Source organism: Rana temporaria, chromosome 4, assembly GCF_905171775.1.
Source record: "Rana temporaria chromosome 4, aRanTem1.1, whole genome shotgun sequence".
Classification (NCBI taxonomy): Eukaryota; Metazoa; Chordata; class Amphibia; order Anura; family Ranidae; genus Rana; species Rana temporaria.
Genome location: NC_053492.1, coordinates 459161485 through 459175141, shown reverse-complemented (window position 1 = coordinate 459175141; position 13657 = coordinate 459161485). Strand labels below are relative to the sequence as shown.

Below are 13657 nucleotides of genomic sequence, written 5' to 3'. Positions count from 1 at the left end.
GAAGTGTGAATTAAATGTATAACCACGTCCCATCTGGGCCACTTCTCTTCTTCATGTAAAAAAAAAGCTTTTTTTTTATCGATTTTAATTTTGATTATAATGCACATACGGTACATTTTTCCAATCACCACCATATATAGTCCCCACTGTAATATCCACAGACCTCTCACCCACTGTAATATCCACAGACATCTCCCCCACTGTAATATCCACAGACATCTCCCCCACTGTAATATCCACAGACATCTCCCCATTGTAATATCCACAGACATCTCCCCATTGTAATATCCACAGACATCTCCCCACTGTAATATCCACAGACATCTCCCCCACTGTAATATCCACAAACATCTCCCCCACTGTAATATCCACAGACATCTCCCCACTGTAATATCCACAGACATCTCCCCCACTGTAATATCCACAGACATCTCCCCCACTGTAATATCCACAGACATCTCCCCCACTGTAATATCCACAGACATCTCCCCACTGTAATATCCACAGACATCTCCCCCCACTGTAATATCCACAGACCTCTCCCCCACTGTAATATCCACAGACCTCTCCCCCACTGTAATATCCACAGACCTCTCCCCCACTGTAATATCCACAGACCTCTCCCCCACTGTAATATCCACAGACCTCTCCCCCACTGTAATATCCACAGACATCTCCCCCACTGTAATATCCACAGACATCTCCCCCCCACTGTAATATCCACAGACATCTCCCCCCCACTGTAATATCCACAGACATCTCCCCCCCACTGTATTATCCACAGACATCTCCCCCCACTGTATTATCCACAGACATCTCCCCCCCACTGTATTATCCACAGACATCTCCCCCCACTGTATTATCCACAGACATCTCCCCCCACTGTATTATCCACAGACATCTCCCCCCACTGTATTATCCACAGACATCTCCCCCCACTGTATTATCCACAGACATCTCCCCCCACTGTATTATCCACAGACATCTCCCCCCACTGTATTATCCACAGACATCTCCCCCCACTGTATTATCCACAGACATCTCCCCCCACTGTATTATCCACAGACATCTCCCCCCACTGTATTATCCACAGACATCTCCCCCCACTGTATTATCCACAGACATCTCCCCCCACTGTATTATCCACAGACATCTCCCCCCACTGTATTATCCACAGACCTCTCCCCCACTGTACAGGAAGATTAGCGCTTGCTTAGTCTTACCAGAGAAGGTGGCCGAACACAAGCAGTTGAGGCCGGATGATGAACTCACCTAGGCCGCCGCCGGGTGGACCAAGATGGCCACCGCTCCGGGAGCTTGGCCGAAGCCCCGGCCTTTTCTATGGCCAAGGCAGCAGCAGATCACATAGTGTGCCGATCCGCATATGGTGACCCGTTCGGGTCATTTACGATCCGTTGCACCAATAGTACCGATCAAAAGTATTTTGATCGATCATAACTATTTACGATTTAATCGAGGTATTAATCTTTAATTTCCACAGCCCTATAATATATATATATATATATATATATATATATATATATATATATATATATATATATATATATATATATATATATATATATATATATATATATATATATATTTTATTTTGCAGAGACCCCCATAGAATAAAATGGTGTGTGTGTGTTGCAATTATTTCACACGGTATTTGCACAGTGGTTTTTCAAACACAATTTTTGGGGGAAATAAAAAAACACTTTCATGAAAAAAAAACATTAAAGTTAGCCCAATTTTTTTGTATAATGTGAAAGATGTTACGCTGAGTAAATAGATACCCAACATGTCACGCTTTAAATTGTGATGTGATATGAAGGTCACATGACTAATTTTTTGGGGGAAATATCGCATGAGATAAGAGTCAATTCATCAAAGTAAAATATTGAATGTGAGGTAATTACCGCAAAAATAGATAAATAGGCCTCATGCACAAAAAAAAAGGCCGGTAGCATTAGCTGTAGAAAGTTGTAGCTGTAGAATGAGTTTTGCAGTAGTGTTTTTTAGCTGTAGAATTTTTCTAGCAAAACGATATTCCCAAAAAAGGTTATGGCTCAAAAACGCTGATTAACGCCAAATAGCCGTGTTTTTCAGCTTTTATCAGAGTTGAAACATTTTTTTACAGCTGAAAAACTTCTCTTAAAACCGGCTAGTTCTGGGGGTTTTCAGAGCCAGAAAACACTCCTACCAAAAATAAAAGCTGATGACAGCCTATGTTCATGGACTCATAGGATAATATGCTGGGGAGTTTATTGGCTTCAGGAAAAACTTCTGAAGCTAAAAACAGCAACTATAAAAACATTGTGTGCATTAGGCCTTAAAAGAGAAGTATGTTTTGTTTTGTTTTTTTCAGATTCATACTTACCCAGGTGGATGCTGCGTCTGTCCCCTGACACCCCTAACACCGAGAACCGAGCGATCGAACACTGCCGATCGCTCGGTTCTCGCATCTGTTAGCAGAGAGCTGCTGACTGTCAGTCAGGGCTCTCTGCTCCTCCTCACTCATTGGCGCGCTGAGCTGTGGAGTGGGCGGGAGCGGCTGGCTCAGGCTCTCTGCTGTTCTCTGAGAGGCTTAGCCGGGTGTCTGTCCAGCGATCTAGGTGGATTCCTTCTCTGTGGTCGTGATGATGCGGAGACTCCATTGTCTGCCCATTTGCGTTTTTTGCATTTTTGGAATGGTTGATCTCGTTTCTCTTAGTAATATCTGAAATAATGTCAGAAAGCTCAGAATATTTACGATTGTTTTTTTGCTCTTCCTATTTTCCAGTTATTTTCCTGATGATGCAACTGCAGAAATGCTAGAAGAATGGCGGCCTTTAATGTGTCCTTTTGATGTAACCATGCAAAAGGCCATTAGTTATTTTGAATTGTTTTTGCCTACCTCCCTGCCTCCAGAGCTTCATCATAAAGGTTTTAAGTAAGTACCTGACTAAAGATACAAGAGATATATAAATTAGTGGTGTGTTAAAACACATAACACAATAAATACATTTATTTTTATTTATTTTTTAGACTGTGGTTCGATGAATTCATGGGCCTCTGGCTTTCAGTTCAGAATCTTCCTCAGTGGGAAGGGGTAGGTATCACATTTAGAAATAATGAAAATGTCGTTTGTGGACTTAAACTGAACCTGCAGACGGGCTATAGACATTCATATATTTTTATATTCCTAACAAGTTTAATGTTGTTCTAAAGGCTTAAAGTGTTGCTAAACCCACATCGGTAAATATCAGTCTGTATATGCAGTATCCCTGTAGAACCTAAGGGGTTAATCCTCTGCATTGTGTAAAAAGGCTGTTTTGATCCTGTCTTCTCTGATCCTCCCCTTCTGCCACTGTCCCCAATCCATCTCCTGATAAGACAGAGCTTTTGGAGTCACTCTTCACGTGCTCAGTTTGGTGTCTATTGCAAGAGTGCATGTGATCCGCACAGGGCCAATCAGCACTGTCCAGACATAGGGTCAGGGGTCCTGCAGTCTCATAGGACAGTTGGAGTATAATGAAAACTCCTTCTATAAGCTTTAACCAGACACTGATAGAAATCACAAGACTGCTATATACTGCTGATGAGAAAAGGTATTTAGCAGGTTATATTTACTAAAATAATTGCTTTTCCATGATCTGTGGGGGATCAGATATAGTTAATGCAGGGTCCTGGGTTTAGTAACACTCCCTGCCCAGCGCCCAATAAATATATACCTGGCTCTATCGATTCAGTGCTTTTTCTGGACAGCAACATTGCTGTTCTCCTTCTCTCCCCATAGGCAGCGATTGGCTCCTGCTGCTATCAATCAACTCCTGGGAGGAAGGAGCGGGGCTGAGCCATGCTGTGTGTGTCTATATGGTTAGGCTGGCCATACATAATACAGTGGAACCTTGGATTATGAGAATAATCCGTTCCAGGAGAATGCTCGTAATCCAAAGCACTCGCATATCAAATCATCAAAAAATAAATAAAACAATTAGAGAAATAACAAACGATGAACTCCCAGACGACCCGTGGGTATGCGTGTTACATGGGTCTCGATTGCCAACTAAACACTACCTGAAGACATTACTCCCACAGCTCTTGAACGCTGCAAAGAACCAAATATCCCGTAACTGGCAAGAACTGGAGAGTCCCTCATTGAGAGCGTGGTGCAATAAAGTAGACGAAATTTGCAACAAGGAATATCTGAGATTTAGGGAAGGAGAGAAACAGGAGGAGTTTGAAGAGAAGTGGAAGGAATGGATAGGGTACAAGCATACGATGGGCTATGCAGAAGTGATGGGCGCTTAACATAACTTAATTCAATATTTAACCACTTAAGGACCGCCTCCTGCACATATACGTCGACAGAATGGCACGACTGGGCACAAGCACGTACCTGTACGTCCTCTTTAAGTGCCCAGTCGCAGGCGTGTGACCCGGTCCGAAGCTCCGCGGACCTGATCGCTGCTGGAGTCCCGCAATCGGTCCCCAGAGCTGAAGAACGAGGAGGGGGTGTGTGTTGCGCTGTCATTGATCGTGTGTTTCCTGATATAGGGAAGCACGATTAATGACGTCACACGTCCAGCCCTGCCCCCCTACAGTTAGAAACACATATGAGGTCACACTTAACCCCTTCAGCGCCTCCTAGTGGTTAACTCCCAAACTGCAATTGTCATTTTCACAGTAAACAATGCATTTTTATAAAAAAAATTGCTGTGAAAATGACAATTGTCCCAAAAATGTGTCAAAATTGTCCAATGTGTCCGCCAAAATGTCGCGGTCACGAAAAAAATCGCTGATCGCCGCCATTAGTATTAAAAAAAAAATTATTAATAAAAATGCGGGATACTTTTTACTGAGACATAGTTGTATTAGTAATCTTTTGTGATAATTTGGGCATTAGGTATCCAAGAGATGTGGAAGATGAATAAAGTAATAAAGCTATATATGTATATCATTTTATTAAAAAAAGGGTCTCGAAGAAATACCACAATGATGTGAACTGTGATTGAGACAGCGATTGAACGCAAAACTGAATAAGTCTCCCGACAGAGTTCTCTGAGGTTGGGGGGAAAAAAAAAAATCGAGTTCCCCCATAGAAGTCAATAGAAACTAAAATAATTTGTTCCACATTGACTTCAATGACATGCAATACCGCATGTGGGCAGAGGTGGGGGCGCTGGAAAGCCTCGGAAAGGCCCGAAGACAGCTCGGCTGAACCCAGGCTCGGGAACTGAGTATTTATGTTTTTTTCCGAGTGGCTCCGTTGCCCCCCGCCTCAGGCCAAACGTGGTACTGCACACCACTGTGGCTTGAACCCTGCTCGTTTTGTGAGACAACACTCAGAGTCAGGATTTTTTTTAAAGTAATAGCTCGTATTGCAAAACGTTTGTTAACCGCGTTACTCACAACCCAAGGTTTCACTGTACAATATTTTTGTTACATTTTCCTTTTAGATTTACCAAAACCGTGTAATATGAGGTCATACCTAAACATTTTCTAATTGCATGTAATCGGGTAGGCCCTTGGACTACATAGTTAAAAGTAAATCCTAAAGAAAATTTAACAAGAAAATTGTTTAATGTATGGCCAGTCTTACGCAGATTGCGGATTGGGAGCGAGCACGCACTTTTGCCCCCATAGCAAGCGTTTGGAGTTTATACACTCGCACCCGACTCCACTTTTAAAGACCTCAGTTTAGTTTGTAACATATTATGTATGAATGTAACCTAATGAAGATTTCAATTTATTGTGTTTATTTTCCTACCACAGCACCTAGTGAATCTCTTTGCACGTTTGGCAAATGACAACATTGGGTACATTGATTGGGATCCATATGTTCCAAAGGTAAGCGCTTGTAGTTTGTCTGATATTATAAAGTAAAAATTCTTTGCAGTTGCTGTCCTGAAAGCATCGGTCACTAGAGTGCTTACTGACTTCAGTGTCATCCACGGCTGAATTCACCCGGAACATTGGTTTTCAGACCAATGTGATCACCAGGTCACTGAGACTCGGGTGACCACAGATCCGAGTAAAGGGCCGGCCCCTTAACATGTGATCAGCTGTCAGCCAATGGCAGCTGATCACGTGATGTAAACAAAACTCTGTAATCGTTTTTTTCTTCTCCTCACACTGACTGCGTGAGGAGAAAAAAAGCCGATCACCAGCTCTTGTATAATGGACATAAGTCCCCAGTGAAAGAGGCACATCAGCCGCGTTAGTGCCCACCAGTCCCGCCTGCCAGTGACCACCAGTGCAATAAATTCCGCCTTATCGGTGCCCACCAGTGCCGCCTTATCGGTGCCCACCAGTGGTATGTGGTTAATACAGGTGAGTCTGAGGCAGCAGCCTTAGGTGAACACCTGTTGCAGCAGGAATTTAATCTCGGTTGCTTTTGGTGGGTGCTACCGCCTGCCAATCGTGACCCATTTAAGTAAATGGGGCCACTTTGCAAGCGCCCTGCAACTGCATGCTTCTGCGGGGTCCAAGGGGTTAAAGCAGGTGGTGAGAAAGCAACACAACGTTGCATTCTTTAACTCTTTATTTTCTGCACTGCAGAAAGTTGCAAGGCACTTGCTGAGTGGCTTCATTGACTTGAATGGGTCATGCTTGGCAGGTGCTACACCCACTAACCAGACAGGGACAGGACGTATAACTCCTGCTGCGACATGTGTACACCCCTGGCCACTACAGCTAAAGGGAGTGGTTGGGGAGGGGGTGGTAAAAACGCCTCCTAAACTGAAAATGTAAATGAACCATTAATGTTCTGAGCCCCCCTATACACTGCTGGGTTAGCTGCACTTTGCCAGAGACTTCTATTATGTCCTGCAGGGGTGGTGCACTTTCTAAAAGATCACCAAAACTCCTGCATTTAGGATGGGACAGGAGCCAGGGCTACAGAGTAGGCATCGGCTTATCCCCTACTACAGCTTCAACTTTACAGTGGATTGCACTCTGATGTTGTGAAATGGCAGGTCAGCAAGCCCAGAGTGCGATCTATCAGTCACCTGTCCGCGATCTACACTTTGCTGACCCCCGCTATAGAGCATTTTTGATTCAAGTGGCCCAGAGTATTTAGCCAAATGATGAAAAGATGGCGCAAAGACCAGTGACGTTGGGCCAATCAGATGACGCGTTTCACAGCTTCCGCTGTTTCTTCAGATCTCTTTAGCCAAATGCTTTTTAGGGTGCTCTTAATGGAAAGCTGCATGCAGTTTAGAGCTGGTAAACTCCTAGTAAGTGTGAGGAGGAGGCACCTAGAGGTGCTTGCGCATGTTCTCAGATTCTGGATGGCTTCAGTTACCCCGAAACCCAGTGTTCCTCACTATTCAAATACTTCAGCAGGAAGCGTCTGAGATTCAAACCATTAATGAGCAGGCTGAATGTATCAAGTTGATTGATTGATCAACTTGGGTTCAACCAGCGTACCGGATTTGCTTACGATTATTGCAAGTGGCTGCTATAGCTGCTAGCAGTAATCAGTCGTCTCCCGGTGGGGATGGCTTCCCCCGCCGGGAGAAAACAATTGCTCCACAGGAGGTATTCCCCTGACAGCACTGTATGTGTTGATGGAGAAATTGTGCAAATTTCTTCCCTGCAACTCGTTGCAGGAAAGGAATTTGCACTGTCTATGGCCTGCCTTAGCCTTGAAGTTGCCGCTTTTCTCACACCCTTGCAGACTTCACAATTGATTGGTGAGGGTGCCCATAACTGGTTTAGATTAAAAAAAATGAAGCACTTGGAGGAGGCAAGTTAGCGACTGCTGTAATGTTTTGAGGGACTGATAGACTGCTATCATCAGAACAAGCTTAACCGTTCTGTACATTCTGCATATTAAACTAGTAGCCAAATTCTGATCACAAATTGGAGCGTTGCTGTATTTATTTCACTTGTCTTGTCCGCTGCCCACTACACATTATGGGTAAGCTGCCAGTACTGACTTGTTGCAGGACTTAAGCTGATAATATTTGTTTGCAAAGTGTGTGTTTTGATGTTCCTGGCATATACTCACCATGTGCTTTTATTACAGGTGTTTACCCGGATTCTGCGTAGTTTAAATCTCCCTGTAGGAAGCAGTCAAGTGCTTGTACCAAGACAACTGGCGAATGCTTATGACATTGGACATGCTGTGATATGGATAACTGCAATGATGGTAGGCAGCAAAGGATTAAGTATGATGGATTAAAGTCCTTTTTAACTAGCAGCTGTTACTCACATTGCCATATAAAACCAAAGTTGTTTTTTTTTTCAAAAAGTCATCTATGTTGCCTCATAGCAACCAACTGTTTTCATACAAGCTTTGGAAAAAGGCTGGGAATAACATTGGAATAGGGCTGGTGACCAGGGTGATGCAGACAGTTTTTATTATAGAGTGAATGCCAACATTACCTTGTGATGGAAGGCACCAGAACAATGGCTTGTGAACATTACTTAGAAAAAAGCAGTGCAGCGCTACAAACAAAAACACAATAAAAATAAATAATAATAATGGCAAGTCCAAAAAATGATCAATCGGAGTGAGGAAAGGGTTAAACTGACTCTTGGAACCTCACTGAGGTGTTCAGATGTAAACTCCTTAAAACACAGCAAACAGGTATCCTTAAATGGAAGTACAAGCCGCTCACCTGAACAAATGGACCTGTGTGTGAGCAGCAGGTCAAATGCGCTGTCCCTCAAATAAGGGGGGTTAAATTCAGCGGTGCCTCCTCGAATAATCCCTTTCTCCAAAAGACTCCAGATGATGGATGGTCATCCGATACACTCTCACATGGAATGGTGTCATGGAAAGGTATAAAACAGGCACATAGTGCTCTCCGTATGATCACAGTAACAATAAAATTTATTAAAAAGAGGGGGTACTCACAAATAAAGCACTATAACCTAGTGCATGGAAAATGAGTGTACAACAATAAAAGACCAGGTAGGTGGCTGTCCTGAAATCAAATGAAAGCCCCCCTGTGAACATTACTGCCCTGTATACTCCAGAATCCCCTAACCCTTTCAAGCCTAGTAGGCAGGTCTTGGTTTTAAGCCCAATTTAGAGATCAGACAAGCCTGGTGCAGAAGGGAATTTCCTGGTCTCATGTGGTTCCTCGTCTTCTCTAAAATGTAGGGAGCATGCATAGAGCGCTGCATTGGGGTTGAGAGACATAGATATTACCATGTAACCCAAGTCTGGACAAATTCTAGGTCACCATGGTGACTAGACATTGTGTCCTGGCGCCTGGGCTTTTGTGAGCCCATTCCCAGGCGTGAGCAATTGCTATTGCCCAATGCCCCGGACATGCAGACATCTGTTAATGCCCTCTCAGAAGCATTGGGCGCACTCTGTGATCACTGTGTCCTTTGGACACAGCTGACCACAGATGAAGGTAAAAGGCTAATCACAGCAGCCCCTTTACCATGTGATCAGCTGTGTCCTATCACAGCTGGTCACATTGTAAACAGACTTGGCAGTACTTTTCTCACGCACTGTCACAGCGTGAGGAAAGGAGAGCCAGTAACCAGCAATTCTGACATGCACATTTACACTGATAATCGGTGCCACTCATTAGTGCCTCTTCATTGGTGCAGCCCATCAGTGCTGCCTATCGGTACAAAAAACAACTGTCGCTGCTCCTACCTATGACTGGTCTTCACAGCAAGGAGCATTGGAAGGGCTGACACATGTCAACTAACACACAGAATAACCAAGCTCAACTTACCAACCAATCGGCAACCAACCAAATTCACCTGTCTAAAAGTGCGTTAAAAACAGGGATTTAGTTGCACACATTTGCAAATAAAATCAGTCAGTGCTGCCCATCAGTGCCTATCGGCGAATAAGAAAATTACTTATTTGCTAAGTTTTCTAGCAGAAATTAAGAAAACATTTTCTCCCTTTTTTAAATGTTATGGTCTATTTTTTGCTAAGCAAACAAACCATAAAAAAAAAAAACCCAGTGGTTATTAAATACCACCAAAGAAAGCTCTATCCGACTCAGAAAAATTTGTAAAAAATTTATATGGGTACAGTGTTGCACGACCGCGCAATTGTCATTCAAAGTGCGACAGTGCTGTAAGCTGTTTGGCCTGGGCAGGAAGGGGGTAAAAGTGCCCAGTAGGCAAATGGTTAACGCCTAAAAAAAAAAAAAAAAAACTGCTCTGCTGCAGATTTTTTTTTTTTTTTTTTTCCCACAAACCAGCACCTCCGTGTGTCATCTGTCAAGCTACACATCAGGGCTACATAATAGAAGGGGTTTTGTCATTGAAAATAAAGCTTAGTTATAAAAAACAAAAAACATCCTAACTTTTTTTAGCTGGCTCCTAGATTTAAAGCTAATTTGTCAAGCCCTTGCCTAACTATCTATTTTTTAAGTACTGGATAGGTAAAGATATGTTAGACCAGTCATTATCAATCAAGGTTCCTCCGAAGGTTGCTAGGGGTTCCTTGAGCTGTGGCTGAGTGACCTCCCATCAAGGACCAAAACCATTTGGCAAAACCAGTAGCATGACACCAATGATCTTTTAATTGTCTGGTAAGGGTGGTACTAATTTAAGAGGCTTTTTTTATCATAAAAACTCACCACCGCCCCCATCTATAGATGGCCATCGCAGTAAGCAGCATTGGAAGGCTGAAACGGATAACAAAGCCTGGGGTAAACCCAGGAAAAACCCAAGCCTACTTGCCGACCAGCTCGCTGATAACCAATTGAACCTGTCTAACAGTATGCGTTAAAAACAGGGGTTTGGTCCGCACGCATTTGCAAATGCATGCGTAAGCCACAGAGCCTCACCCTGGTATCTGTGGTCCCAACGCAAAACTATGAGTGTCCCCACAATGGAGGCATAGCATTCTGATAGGTAAGGGCAGGTGGACTGAAGGGGAGCCCACCCCTTCTTAAAGGTACCGGAGCACACCAAGCACCCAGCATGAAGCTCAATGGCTGCAAAGGTGTTGGTGCGTTGCTGGACCAATACAAACACCAATGTCATACATTGACCCTCAATGATTTGTTTTTTTAGTAAGTGTTCCCTGAGACCTAAAAAGTATTTTAGGGGTTCGTCTGGGTATAAAGGCTGAGAAAGGATGTGTTGAACCAGGGATCTCCAAACTTTCTATACAAAGGGGAAGTTTGCGGTCCGTCAGACTTTAATGGGGGCCGAACCATGACCATCAGAAATAGAACATTAACCTGCATCAGTGGAAGTAAACCATGCCCCATCTTTGGTGTCGGTGAGAGGTATTTTGCCCCATCAATGGTGTCATTGGGACCCATTGTTGGTGTCATTGGAAGGAACTGTGCCCAAACTTTGGTGTCCTTGGGAGGAATTGTGCCCTTTTGTTGGTGTCGGTGGATAAAATAGTGCCCCAAGGGCTAGATAAAGGCAAGCAAAGTCTGCAGTTTGGAGACCACTGTGGTCAACGAACCAAATCGAGCCTGTGCTGTATGTTGTAATTGTGTTAGGGACTTGCATTTGGTAGGATTTTCTGCTGTAGCATTTGATGGCTGTGTGCTCAGGAGACCCCGACGATTGCACACTTGTTATGTTTTCCTTTCCGCTCAGTGCTTTTAGAGAAGTAAGTACCTGAGCTTGAGAGGGATACATCATCAATAAACCCAACTTTGTTTCCAGTGGGCGTATCGCAGCTCCTGTTTGTAATGAATTATTAGTCATTTCATACTGTGCTACATTTATGCATTTGTGAAGTTGCATTAGACAAATAAATGTAAAGGTTATATTTAAACCAATTGATAAAACATAAGCTCTGTGCCCTTTGGAACAGCACCTGCGTCTAATGGCAAAGCTAGGAAATGACTCATTTGCGAGGCACTCCCCATTGCAGAGAATGGCCAACTCACGCCCGATTGATTTTTATGTAAAATTAAAATTTTTATATAACTATTCACCAAATGTTGGTACATGGCTGCAGTGTGAATTGGTGCCATCGCGCTTTACACCATCACTTTAGTTCTGGAATTCAGCTCCCTTTGTAAAATGTAAAGATACACTATGTGTTAAGTCAAAGGAGCTGCATGATATCTCCTGGGCTCATCTCTAAAATTTACATCAATTTTATTGCGCACTCATAAAACGGTTATCTGCGTTTCCGGGATCTTCAACATTAGAGTTGGTGCAACTGCTCTGCCAGCCCCTCCTTCTGCCCAATCACAGAAGCCTTTGTATTTTGTGAACTCATTCACAAAATACAAAGGCTTCTCTGAATAGGCAGCAGAGGTAAGACCCGGGCATAGCTGCTCTGTGTGCCTTTCTCCTCTCTCACAGCCCCGAGTCCGGCAGAGCCATAAACCTGTCATTTACAAATAAAAGTGATAAGGTCAAGAACTGTCATGCATCTCATTGGACTTATTAAAGGTTGTTGTATTAGCTCCTGAACCCCTGCTTAATGCATATTCATAAGACACATAGAGCTTCGGCTCGGCCCCGCCCTACACTCTCTCCACATTGGCTCACTGACACTGATTGACAGCAGTGGTAGCAAATGGCTCCCGCTGCTGTGCCTCAGCCACTGAGGAGAAAGTATAATTTCATCACATTCGCTAAGCTGTGGGGGGAAAATTCCAGTAAGGCCTTTTTCACACTGAGGAGTATTTCAGGCGTTTTAGCGCTAAAAATAGCGCATAAATACTGCCTGAATACTCCTGCCCCAGCATTCTCAATGTAAAAAGCCCGAGGGCTTTCACACTGAGGCGATGCGCTGGCGGGAGAAAAAAAATCTCCTGCAAGCAGCATCTTTGGAGCGGTGAGAGGAGCGGTGTGTATACCGCTCCTTCACGGCTCTTTCCTATTGAAAACGGTGGGACACCGCGGTAATACCGCCGGCAATGCACCTCTGCAGAGGCTCATTGCGGGCGGTATTAACCCCTTTTCGGCCGCTAGCGGGGATTAATACCGTACCACTAGCGGCCAAATACCGCCGCAATTCTGACGGTATATCGCCGCTATACTGCCACTGCACCTCCCGCCCCAGTGTGAAAGGGGCCTTAATGAAGACCGAAAGCAATAAAAACTTGACAGGGGTTCCAACCCCACACCACATTTTGATGTACGAATGTGACAAACGTTGGTGCCATCTAGTAGCCAAATTTGACTGAAATGCCGCAATCGGGAAAATCTAGCGTTATGGACACGATATGGCACTGAGGATCATAGGAAGTATTCATATTAGACTAAATACAGCAATTTTGTTATGTTGTAGCTGTAGACCTTTTAAGTGTTTCAGTATATTAAAAAAATATATCTTGCTCACTGCTTGGTTTGACCGTTTCAGATTTCTACACCCCTCACCTTGATCTTAAACCTTTACTGATCATGTGTTTTGTTCTGTATAGGGAGGACCAGGCAAGGCTGTACAGAAACATCTGACGGGGCTCTTCAATAGCATTGCTTCTTTTTACCATCCGTCAAACAATGGCAGGTGGTTGGTGAGTACTCTGCCTGCATGATCAATGTCATGGATAAACTGTGTATAAAACGAAAAGGATTCCCTTTATGTTTGCCAAGCATGTATTCATCCAGCATGTCTAAAGGAACATTCTTGGTACAGCTATGCCTTTTTAAGAAAAGACCTTCAAGACATTCACAGATCATGGCGCTGCATCTATCCAAGAATCCTGAGCTATTTATGACATGGCAGCTGTCACAGAGAGTTCCGCGTCTACTAGAT

At 43.8% G+C, this 13657-nt stretch overlaps 1 protein-coding gene across 4 annotated transcripts in view; it reads left to right on the top strand.

Moving 5' to 3' along the window:
* The window catches only part of PSME4 (proteasome activator subunit 4), a 300232-nt gene that overhangs the window by 62300 nt on the left and 224275 nt on the right, over window positions 1-13657 (top strand). For all 4 annotated transcript variants that reach the window (XM_040351636.1, XM_040351635.1, XM_040351638.1 and 1 more), the window contains 5 exons: window positions 2786-2935; window positions 3031-3094; window positions 5761-5835; window positions 8018-8140; window positions 13323-13415. In XM_040351636.1, coding sequence (XP_040207570.1) covers window positions 2786-2935; window positions 3031-3094; window positions 5761-5835; window positions 8018-8140; window positions 13323-13415 — 505 coding nt within the window. The remainder of the gene's footprint in view (window positions 1-2785; window positions 2936-3030; window positions 3095-5760; window positions 5836-8017; window positions 8141-13322; window positions 13416-13657) is intronic.